Below are 12557 nucleotides of genomic sequence, written 5' to 3'. Positions count from 1 at the left end.
CTCTGAGGAGAATGAGCTGTGGCTTTCATGTTACTTAGTTTTGGTATATTTCACTAGCCCATAAAAGACCAGATCCCTTTGGAAGCTGCAGAGGAAATTATTCTCCAGTCAGAACCATGATGTTACATGACACGTTGTGCCTTTTAATCTGGGGTTAGCCTGTGGACAATTCATGAGCCTGTTTCTGCTATCTAAAGATCTCTTTTCATCTGCCTCACAGCACCCTGTTGTCCGCAATGCTCTATTCTGCCTGGAAAGTGCCTGGGGATCCATCTCAGAGGCCCAAGGAAGTCTTGTCTATACCAAAGCATTATTGGCCTATGCTTTTGCCCTAGCAGGAAACCAGCCCAAGCGAAGTGAGCTTCTTGAATCTCTAGACAAAGATGCTGTGAAAGAAGGTAAGGGCTGCTACTGCAAAATCTACCTCCAAAGTCACCAATGATTGACAGGCACCTGTGTGGCTCATTTGGTTCAGTGTCTGCCTTTGGCTCAGGTTATGATCCCAGGGTCCTAGGATCGAGTCCCACATCAGGCTCCCTGCTCAGCGGGGAGTCTGCTTCTCCTTCTACCCGTCCCCCCTGCTCGTGATCTCTCTCTCGCACTCTTTCTCTCTCTCAGTGAAATAAATAAAATCTCTAAAAATTAAGTAAGTAAGTAAGATCATTCTTTAAGTTTAAGATCACATTCTTTTCCATTTCAAAGAGGACTCAATCCACTGGCAGCGTCCTGGGAAAGTGGAAGAAGTTACGACATTCTATTATCAACCCCGGGCTCCTTCTGTTGAAGTGGAGATGACTTCATACTTGCTCCTTGCCTATCTTACTGCTTGGCCTGCCCCATCTTCAGAAGACCTGTCTGTGGCTTCACGTATTGTGAAATGGATCACCAAGCAACAAAACCCCAATGGGGGCTTCTCCTCCACTCAGGTCTGTGGAGAGCCTTTAGGAAGAAAAATAAATATGTTAATACATGCGTAGACACAACCATATTCTAGTAGTTGAATAATCGGATAATATTTCTAATTCATACTTTCTCCATTCCTCCATTACCAGAGAGGTTCCAGCCTCATTATTTTTTATATTCATCATTGTTCTGTCCTCTGTACAGTCTCTCATATCTTCTCTCCTTAGTCGACCTCCAAATATAAAATAGATCAATCTTCCTAAAGCAATATTTCAAAAAATTACTTCACTGATAAAGTAAATCTTTTTTTTCATCCAAAGACTAAAATTATCTAATAATGTTATTCAAAATTTTTACTCTCCCCCAGTAAACACAAATACTCCCATATAATTAGGCTAATCCCTTCACTTTTTCTGGAATGGCCTCTCTCCTTCTTCTATGTCTCCACATAATATTTCCCACCCTGGTAGTCCCTGATGCCTCTCTTTCTGTCTATATAAACCTTTCTCGTGATTCATACATAATTTTATTTCTTCTTCATAGTATCTTCCTCAAGTAAGTCTTCTTACTTACCTTCTCATTAGGAAGTCTTCTCTTACCAACCCAGCTCTGTTTTCTTCTCCTTTCTCTGAATGTTTACAACAAATATTACTACTATAAATTCCTGAATTATATTGAATTATATATATTATATATATATTGAATAACCTCTGCTTTATGTCAATGTTTGGGTCTAATTTCCATATGTGTAGTGTAAACTACTTGAATGGAGAAACTTTTTCACGTCCCCCAAGTACACAGAATAGTTTATGGTTAATAATGGGTCTATGTTTGTCATGAAATAACTCTGAGAGAGAGTAGTATTGACATGATTTACATCCAGTATGATTTTGTTACCTTCACTCCTGTGATTTCTGCCCCATTTTCTTTCAGGATACGGTGGTAGCTCTCCAAGCCCTGTCCAAATATGGAGCAGCAACTTTCAGTAAAAGGGAGAAAGCGGCTGTAGTCACTGTCAAGTCTTCAGAGACGTTCTCTGAAGAATTCCAAGTCCATGATGCCAATCGCCTGTTGCTGCAGGAGGTCAGGTTGCCAGAGATTCCAGGGGAGTACAGCACGACAGTGTCGGGGTCAGGATGTGTGTACCTCCAGGTGAGACTTCCAGAGTTTAGGGGATGCTGCAAATGAGGAGGAAAAGCCTCAAGAATTGGATTTGAATCTCCAAATGTGTGCTAAGGAGAGACAGACTATTTGAATGCAATGATAAAGGATTTTTTCCCATTTGTTTTAGACTTCCTTGAGATACAATGTTCTGCCCAAGAAAGAAGGGAAAGTTCCCTTCACTCTGAAGGTTGATACTCTCCCCCAGAATTGTGATGGAGTACATGCTCACAGGAAATTCCAGATTCACATCAACATTAGGTAAGCCCTTTGTCAGTAAGACCTTTTATAGAATATGGAGAAACTGATTTTCTTTTGTGGGGGAACTCCATTGTCCCAAGTCACACGATATGAATATGGAATTCTTGCAATATTTACTAACAAGAAAATTTTCTTCACTCTTACTGAAAAACCTTAACATTGAGCATATGATGTTGCCATACCCGCAGAGTGTGTGGTCGTAATGATGGGTTTTCCAAACAAGCATAACAGAAACAAATAGAATAGATGGGGAAGCTGAGCCGTAGTTAAGGATAGGAAACACCAGAAATAAAAGAGAAGGGGGAATTTCTGTCTTGAATGAACTCCAAAGAATTTTGTTTGAGTGCCCTGTCCTTGTGCCTTGACTTTATAGTTACACTGGGGAACGACCAAGCTCCAACATGGTCATTGTTGATGTGAAGATGATATCAGGCTTCATACCTGTGAAATCATCAGTGAGAAAGGTAAGCCCTAAATCCCTTACAGATAGCAAAGTCATGATAAATGCTGACATTTAATGCTTGTCAATTTTATTTCTCTGATTGGGTTTTCAAGAGGTTTATTCCCTCACACTTACTTCTCTAGAGTGTTTCCATCATTTTAGTAGTGGGTATCACTGTTAAGTGTTCTCCAGTGTAAGGCATAAGTCATAGATATGGTTAATAGTGCTCCGGCAGCCCTTGACACATTAGGTATGTGGAGAGGTATTGAATTATCATATATTTTAAAAACGGAAAATATATATACATATGTATGATATAAAATACAAAATATAAAAATATATCTCATAGATATACACATATATATGATATATGTGTTATACTTCCTTTTTTCTTTTTATATATAAAGATAATTCTCTCATATATCATGAAGTTTATGTTAGATATATATTAGATAGATGATAGATGGACAGATAGATACAGAGATGCATAGGTGTAAATAGATGATAGCAATGATAGATAATAGAGAAAGGGTTTAATAAATATTACTATGACTCTCAAAGAAATCACAATTAGCAGTTTGGATGTTTCTGAACAGCCAGTTAGATCATAAGTACCTGAAAAGTGCTCTTAGCCTGGCATTTCCTCATCCCATATGTCTGTCTCATCCTCTTGGTCAACAGCTTCGAGAAAAGCCTCAGATTCAAAGGACTGATGTGAGCACCAACCATGTCCTGATTTACTTTGAAGAGGTAAGATTCTGTGACTCTGCTAGATCTGGGGAAATTCCTGGAGGTCCCAACACACCAGTCCAGATTCTGGATAATGTTTTGCACACACGCACAGGTGAGGGAGGAGAAAATAGCCAAAGAGGAAAGTGAAGCCTGGATTGGTCAACAAGGCTCAGTTTACTACATTTGACTATCCATAGAATCATCTCTTTTGTCCTTCTTCTATCTGCCTTTGAATGTATTACACAAGTCTCAAAATGTTCCATTCTTTCCATAGGTTTTGGTACAGATGGATAGCATAACCATCAGCTTTGATAATTCCATAGGAAGAGAGGATGGTAACTAGAAACTAAGTTAATCTTTGATTCCAATTCAGTTTTCCTGTCTCTCCAGATAACCAATCAAACCCTGAGTTTCTCCTTCTCAGTGGAACAAGACATCCAAGTTGACAATTTGAAACCTGCTACCGTAAAAGCCTATGATTATTACGAGACAGGTGAGTGAGATTCAGACATGCTGAGCTTTGAAAGGAAAAAACTGACTAACCTGGTAAAGGGTCACCTTAATTCAAACAAAATTCCACAATCTTTCACCAGAAGAAAAAGTGAGTTTACAGTCATTGGATAATCATGTTCCCCCTAAACTAGTCTCGAACCATTCTTATAAAGCAATAAGGGGATCAGTTCTTTCTAAATTCTCCCATGAAGTTTTTTGTTCTGGAGTGAAATATTCCAGAAATGTAAGTACAGTAGCAATAACTGAAAAAACCTCAGTACTGATTTGTGATATGAGACCTCAAATTTGATCTATTTTTTAAAATATTTTATTTATTTATTTGAGAGAGACAGAGCATGCACCAGAGAGAGCATGATCTGGGAGGAGGGGCAGAGGGAGAGGGAGAAACAGACTCCCTGCTGAGCAGGGAGTCCAAGGGGGGGCTTATCCCAGGACCTGAGCGGAAGGCAGATGCTTAACTGACTGAGACACCCAGGTGCCCCAGATTGATCCACTGTTGACTCATGCCTTGAGTAGTCTCACAAAATTCGGGAAACTCTGTAATATTTTTCCATTTGCTCATGACTTTGAATTAGAAACTTATCAGCATCATAACATGCTGGTAGTGTTAAAACTTTACTCCTTCCTGGACTGAGAAACAGTTCAGAGAGGAAGTTAAATTCCAATAAGAAGAACACAGCTATGAGGAAGGCCATACAGTATCCTATAGACAGACAATCTTCCATCTGTGAAACCTGCCCTTGAATTCTGTATCCTAGTCCAGTTTTCTCTTACTGCCCCCTCCACCAGTCCTGCATGGTTTAGTACAGAAGTCATTCATTTCCATTGGCTCCATAACTGTCTTTATATTTTCTTTCTTAGCTTATACAGTTTATTTACAATTAATTGCCCATATGCCTATTTCTGAATGTCTTCACTCTTTCTGTCCTACCATTTTGTATTTCAGAGGAATTCACTATTGAAGAGTACAGGGATCCCTGCGGTGCTGGTAATTATAAACAGCGAAGTCTAATGCCAACATAAAGAAAATAAATAAACATTGGTTGTCCGTATAAGGTTGCTTCTTGGGTATATCCTTATCATATTATAAAGCCCATGGTGTATCATTTAGGAATTTAAACTATTTCAAATGTATTATAGAATTTCTCAGTAGAAAAAAAATGCATGTAAATTATAATTACTGGGTCTGGGGTGACTTGTTTGCAGATGAATCTAGGAATTTGTCACATATAAAAACTAAATCATCTAATATTTAGTTTATACTCTATACCCAGTGGTGATATATTTATCGCCTATGACCTTTTTAGGATAGTTCTAAACTTATACTAGTTAAGGTCAGGAAACTTTTCCCTGTGGTTTTTCATATAGCATAGCATGAGAGATGTCATCTACAAGATTTTCTTTTAGGCTGGTTGACAATATTCATTTTTGACAATATAGCACTTGCTGTGAGATCTTCAGTTCTCCATTCTAAAATAGGAAACTAAAAACAAGAACGGCCCTATCATTAAAAATAATTAAAATTTATTAGTTCAAATATTTATGATTGAAATATGAAAAATTATTCCTTTAGTACATGACAGAATTTCCCTAATTTTCCTAACTTTTATTCTACTGCTTAGAATCTGAAGACAGAAATGCTTGAAAATGGAAACTTGTGGACCTCATCAGATGATCTTCTCCAGCAACGAAGGACAAAGACTTACCAGGAGAGAGAAGATAGTAGGAGAAACAGGGGACAGGAATTAGAAATATATAAAGTTTGTATGTTGAATAAATTTATGACGTATACACTTCTACCATTTGTTATTTCTCAATATTGTATTTCCCTTCTGAAATATGTATCTATTCCCTGCAGTATTTTTACAAATACTATAAAAGCTATATGAAAAGCTAAGCTACAAACACTACAGAAAAATCAAAATGGAATTCCAAAAGGTGTTCTAGTAACCCACAGGAAGGTAGGCAAAAGAAAATAATGTTTCCAAATACTGGAAACAACCAAAATGTCTATTAATAGGTGAATGGTTATACTAACTGTGGTACATTCGTGCCCTGGAATACTACTCAGTGATAAAAAGGAACAAACTCCTGATGTACACAACAATTTGAATGAATTATGAGAGCATTATGCTTGGTGAAAATAAAGCCAATTTCAAAAGGTCATACTGTACAATTCCTTTTATATAACCATCTTGAAATGAGAGGATTATAGAAATGGGGGGAAAAAATCAGTGGTTTCCAGGGATGAGGGATGGTAGGGCAAGGGGAGATTGGCATACTATAAAGGGATAGCTTTAGAGAGATATTTGGGGTGATGAAATCCTGTATGTGTTTCTTTACAAGTAAAGTATTTGCATTTCTGTGGCTTAATAAAATGTTTTAAAAACACCTGGGTGACTCAGTCGGTTAAGCGTCTGCCTTTGGCTCAGGTCACGATCCTGGGGTCCTGGGATGGAGCCCCGTATTGGGCACCCTGCTTAGTGGGGAGTCTGCTTCTTCCTCTCCCTCTGCCCCTCCCCCACCCCTATTCATGCTTGCTCTCTCCCCTTCTCTCTCTCAAGTTATTTATCCCCATAATCATACTGGGTACTCTTTAGTACTGCATTGAATATTAATCAATTTATAATGATTATGAATGTCAACATTTTACAATATTTAGCCTTCCCTATTCAGACACAGTTTATCTTCATTTATTCAAATCACATGAAGTGAATTCTAAATTTGATTTACTTTCTGAATTTGGACTGAACTACAAAGTTAAAGATTAACTTCATGAATATATATATAGTACGATAAGTTGAAAGCATAAAACAATGTATACACGGAGACAAAAGATATGTGCAAGAATCAGATTACAAGATAATGAAAGACTACAACAATAGTTTTCACTTGTTGATAGAAATCATTGCAAGATTTGAAGCAAGAGAATATTCCAGATTTGCGTTATAAGAGTGCACCTTCTAGGGGCGCCTGGGTGGCACAGCGGTTAGGCGTCTGCCTTCGGCTCAGGGCATGATCCCGGCGTTCTGGGATCGAGCCCCACATCAGGCTCCTCCACTATGAGCCTGCTTCTTCCTCTCCCACTCCCCCTGCTTGTGTTCCCTCTCTCACTGGCTGTCTCTATCTCTGTCAGATAAATAAATAAAATCTTTAAAAATAATAATAATAAAAATTTCAAAAAAAAAAAAAAGAGTGCACCTTCTAGGCAAAGGAAGAAGGAAGTTTTTGCTGGTCTCCAAATACACAGTCCATTTGTGCGGAGCTCAGCTCTCTTCTTCATGCTTCATCAAATGTTTTAGCACTTATTTCTCTTCCACATTTATACAATTCTACACTTTAAAAGATTATTTTCCTCTTATCAATAATTCAGACCTCTTTGAAAACCAAACCTGTATCTTATCTGCAGCCAGTTCACTCAACGCTGCCGTGAATATTGTAGGCACTCAGTGAAACAAAGGAGTGACTGAATGGGTCTCTGCCCAAGTGAGCATATTCCCATGGGTAGATAGGTAGAGGAGAAATGGAGGGACACAAAGGTGTTGGAATATACCAGTAAGAAAAGTGAGCTAGAAGGGTTGCTGGAGGGGAAGTGGGTGGGGGGATGGAGTAATTGGGTTATAGGCATTAGGAAGGCACTTGAAATAATAAGCACTGGCTGTTATATGCAACTGATGAATCATTAATTTCTACCTCTGCAAACTAAAAAAAGAAGAAGAAGAAGAATATATAGAAGAAAAAAAGAAAGAAAATGAGCTAGAAAGACCGTTTTACTCAAACCTGAGTTGAATTGCTTAATGCTTCACAAATATTTTATGGAAAAGATTTTCATACTTTTCCAAAGTCAAATACATGAGGAGGAAAGGGAATTTTGGTTATTTAATAGCACTTTAAGCAAAACGTGTTTAAAAGTAACTTTTATACGTTCACTGAACTCTAAGAGGAAAATTATTGCCTCCGTCTTGCAAAACTGGCTGTCAGCAATCATCAAAAGGGTAAATACACATTATTTCTGTTGTGGGTTGAATTGTTCCCCCCAAAAAGACATGTTGAAGTCCCAATCCCTGGCACCTGTGAATGTGACCTTATCTGGAAATAGGGTCTTTGCAAATGTACTTGAGACGTGAGTTAAGATGAGATCACCCTGGAGTAGGATGGACCCTTTGTCCAATATTACTGTTGTTTCATAAGAAAAGGTGAAAGTATACAGAGGCAAGCACGCACACAGGGAAGACGACATCAGACACACAGAGAAAAGGTCATGTGATGATGGAAGCAGAGACAGGAACACCAAGGGCTGCTGGCTACAAATGAAGCAAAGAGAAAGGCAGGCAAGAGGTTGCCCTGTAGAGCACTTGGAGGCCCTGTGCACACCTTGATTTTTGACGTCTAGCCTTCAAAACTAGGAGAGAATAAATTTCCATTGTTTTAAGCCACCCAATCATAGGAAACTATTGTACTATCCAATTAAAATAATATATTTTCATTACTGGACCAGTTTACTTAGTTCATTCTTATCTGTCTATTAATCTGAGCAAATGGGGGCCCCTGGGTGGCTAAGTCAGTTAAGCATCTGACTTTGGTTCAGGTCATGATCTCAGGGTCCTGAGATCAAGCCCTGTATCAGGTCCACCATCAGTGTCGATTCTGCTTTTAGTCTCTCTCTCCCTCTGCCCCTCCCCCCATTCGTGCTCTCACTCTCTCTCAAATAAATGAATAATAAAAATCCTTTAAAAAAATAAAATAAATCAGAACAAATAGATGAGCATGTTCCAAATGATTGAGAGGTGGAAGGAGAAACCAAGAAATTTTCTTTTTGTTTCATATATTCCCACACAGTTGAATAATAAAATATCTTGTTCCATAACTTACAACAAACAAAAAATAAAATGAGGTATGGGGTCTAGTTTTTCATATCTAGCCTTCTACCATGTTTATAGCTTATCTCAAAAAAGATGAATCTCTTCTTTCTGTTAAAGTTCTCCAGGAGAATTTTCTTATATATTTCTTCTGTATTCATAGGGAAAATAAAATGATTCATAATAAAAATAAAAAAATCCATGAGCCATTAAGATTGCTGGATTTCAAGGCAAATTTGGGTGAAAATTCTGATTCATAGATTTTAATCTGTGCTGGTATGCTCCCTAAAGGAATATTTGATTAGTACTTAATACAAAGTAGAAGTATTTTTGCAGACCTTTCTTAGTGATTTTAAAAATATAAAGGAGTCACTATTATTTAAAGGGCAATAATGTGCAAAATATCTTTATGCTTTTCACTTAATATTCTCAGGCCCTTCTCTTATAAAATCTAGGAATCAGAATTAATGAGATATATTAAAATAAAGAATACTCAAGCCACTAAATGCAAAAGGTCTGCAAGGACTCAAGTTATTGTAGAACAAAGTTTGGCCTGAGGAAATCTGTGCCAAGATCTAATGTGTACTTAATCTGACAAAATGAAATTTGTCATGTTCAGTAAATGATCTTTGATTACCCAAACTCTGTTAATATATAAGCCACACAAAGACTTTCATCCTCAGTACACTCGGATATCACTTGGCCCAAAAATTCTCCCCCAAAGACACTAAGCAGCTGAATATAAAATTAAATTGCTTCTTGATATCGGGCATACAAAGAGAAAAGATTGAAAATAAAAGAGAATGCTTTTGCTTATTTGTGTAAAATAAAACAGCACCTTTTCTATAAATGTTTTTATAATTTGTACTAGCACTCATAGATGAATATTATTAACTATGATATCTTATTTTAACAAATTATTCATCAAAGTATAATTTTCAAAAAGAAAATATTTGTTCATATATATATAATGTATATTCTCAAGCAAACATAAACACGTGTCAACGATTTTATTTAACCTATTAAGTAGCTAGTAAGATGTCATAACCACTTCAAAGAACATCCAAAGAGCTAGGATATTTACAGGCAATGTAATAAAAACTGTTAAGATAAGAAGGATGGGTTGTGTATAAAACTAAACAATATAAAATATGCCATAAAATTCTTGGGGTTATCTCTTCCACTGGACAGAAATTACTTGCATGTTTTTCTGACAAAAACCCACAAGTAACCTCACTGAGTCTGGAGCCTTTCATCTGTAGTAAATAATGAAATGAACGAAGTATATTCACCTTGATAATCTTTAAGTGGCTCTTGCCCCCAAGTTGTATTGAAAGAAATGTGCTACTCCTCATTTTTGCCTTATTGCTGAGTTTCTGGTCATTTTTCTGATGGTCTCCCCTCTCCAAAGATTATTCTTGATTTTAAAAAAGAGAAGCGGCAGTCTCATTAGGTCTGTTATGAATTGTTTTCATAAGTGCTAGGAGGGTTAATTAGCTCTGTAGGACTCCTTGATTTTGTCTGCAAATCTTGAGCCTTCAGTATCAAACAACTACCAAGGCCACATAACTAACTTCTATCCAGCAGCTTTCATAAGGAATCTCTGTTCTAACTTTTAAGACCCTCTATGACTTACCATTTCGCCTACACTACCCACACAGTTAGATGAATGCCTCTCATCTAAAAGTCCTCCAAATTCCAGGGTCCTTGGCTTGCACGATCTTACTTGTACTTGTGAGACTGAGGCCCTATAAGTCAGGTACCAGGTCAATTTCATGAGAGAACTTTGTAGGCATTGACTCCACTGATATTTCTCAATAGTGAACTTATCAGGTCCGATGATAAATGAGAATTATCTTCAAATATTATTGCCCCAAGTAGGCCTTGATTACACAACCAACCTTTCCAATTATATCCATGTTAAGAGAAAACAACAGATTCTTATTAAACCATGCAATTATTTGCCATGCAAAGTGTAAAGATTCAGTGAAAGTGTGTGTTTGAACTCTAAGGGAATCAGTGGGAATCAGATATCATTTTTTTTTAAGATTTTATTTATTTATTTGACAGAGATAGAGACAGCCAGCGAGAGAGGGAACACAAGCAGGAGGAGTGGAAGAGGAAGAAGCAGGCTCACAGAGGAGGAGCCTGACGTGGGGCTCGATCCCATAAAGCCGAGGGCAGACGCTTAACCGCTATGCCTCCCAGGCACCCCCAGATATCATTTTTAAATGTTTTGTTTTCATCCAAAGAAACAATATCTACTAAATTAGGAGTTAGATATAATGTAAAAAAGAAAAAACTTTTCCTATATTTGTTAAAAACACAATATCTAAAATAATACTTAACCATATTCCAAATAGATAACCACATTTTAATTTCCCTCCTTGGTTTATTCAGTCCTAGTAATTCTTGTTCTGCTTGATCTTAGGTCAAGCATTTTTGCTATATTTGCTTCTAAACTAAAAAGAGTCCTGGATATCTTGACAGATCCATTAGCACAGCCCAAAAGTTGTCTAAGGAGAACAGCTCAGAAACCTGGGTCCAAGAGTCTATTCTTTGAAGTATCAATGTTCATAGTATCTAATACAAGACTTTCCAGAAACATTCAGCAAGAATCGAGAAGTAAACACCAGGAGCACCTGGGTGGCTCAGTTGGTTAAGCTTCCAACTCTTGATTTCAGCTCAGGTCATGATCTCAGGGTTGTGAGACCCAGCCCCACATGGGGCTCGCACTGGACACGGAGCCTGCTTGAAATTNNNTTTCCCTTTCCCTCTTCCCCCACCCCAACTCTAAAAAAAAGAAAAAAATTAGACACCTACTTGATAGTAAAATTAGTTAATTTATATCAATAACCAATAACATATCATCACAGTGAAGGAGGACAAATTTCTCTATAGGCATACTGCACATAGCTATTTCACAATGGTTTGATCAATGTTTTCATGGAAGTGACAATAGGGGGCCCTGGGTGGCCCAGTCAGTTAAGCATCCACTCCTGGTTTTGGCTCAGGTTATGATCTCAGGGTCATGAGATTGAGCCCTGCATCAGGCTCCATGCTCAGCCCTGAGTCTGCTTGAGATTCTATCTCCCTTCTGCCCCTGCCGCTTGTGCTCTCGCAAATAAATAAATAAATCTTAAAAACAAAAGTGAGAATATGCTACGAACAGTGACGACCTTGACAAATCTCCAGTGTCTTCACATAAGAAGTACAATTTCTGAAATATTTATATTGATATTTTGCCTGTGCAAACTTAACCTAGGGAAGGCTGACTATATCTTCCGATTTGATCATTCTTCCCAAGTAGGTCTTACAACACTGATGAGCTAATTAATAAATATAATGAAAAATATCCTGACTTTATAATTTCTTTTAAATTTAGGATTCCATCCAAGGAAAGCAAAAGAAAGTAGCCCAATTGCACCTGGCAACTAGGTTAAAAAGGGAAAATGATACTTTGTTACCTATTACCTAATCAAAGTGAAAATATTTTAAAGTTAACATAAGAGAAAAAAGAGAACATGATTGTAAAGTCAACACAAAGCAGAGAAACATATTCTGGTGCATCACTGAATAGTTGCTATCTGGACACATTACAACAGAAAATAAGTAAAAATCTCAACCACTGTTGAGAGCAAAACCTACTAAATTGAGGGTAAAATATAGCATAGAAAGAAATAAAA

The 12557-nt window shown here is 37.4% G+C and overlaps 1 protein-coding gene across 1 annotated transcript in view; it reads left to right on the top strand.

Annotated features, from left to right (window-relative positions):
- The window catches only part of LOC103669182 (pregnancy zone protein-like), a 46361-nt gene extending 39970 nt beyond the window's left edge, over positions 1-6391 (top strand). The window contains exons 28-36 of the mRNA XM_040642140.1: positions 221-398; positions 703-926; positions 1837-2055; positions 2195-2325; positions 2699-2789; positions 3449-3517; positions 3890-3992; positions 4959-5000; positions 5635-6391. Of these exons, the coding sequence (XP_040498074.1) occupies positions 221-398; positions 703-926; positions 1837-2055; positions 2195-2325; positions 2699-2789; positions 3449-3517; positions 3890-3992; positions 4959-5000; positions 5635-5657 (1080 nt within the window). The 3' untranslated portion in view covers positions 5658-6391. The remainder of the gene's footprint in view (positions 1-220; positions 399-702; positions 927-1836; positions 2056-2194; positions 2326-2698; positions 2790-3448; positions 3518-3889; positions 3993-4958; positions 5001-5634) is intronic.
- The last annotated feature ends 6166 nt before the right edge of the window (positions 6392-12557 follow it).

Source organism: Ursus maritimus, unplaced genomic scaffold (assembly GCF_017311325.1).
Source record: "Ursus maritimus isolate PB19 unplaced genomic scaffold, ASM1731132v1 scaffold_26, whole genome shotgun sequence".
Lineage (NCBI taxonomy): Eukaryota > Metazoa > Chordata > Mammalia > Carnivora > Ursidae > Ursus > Ursus maritimus.
This window is presented reverse-complemented; position numbering and strand designations above follow the sequence as displayed.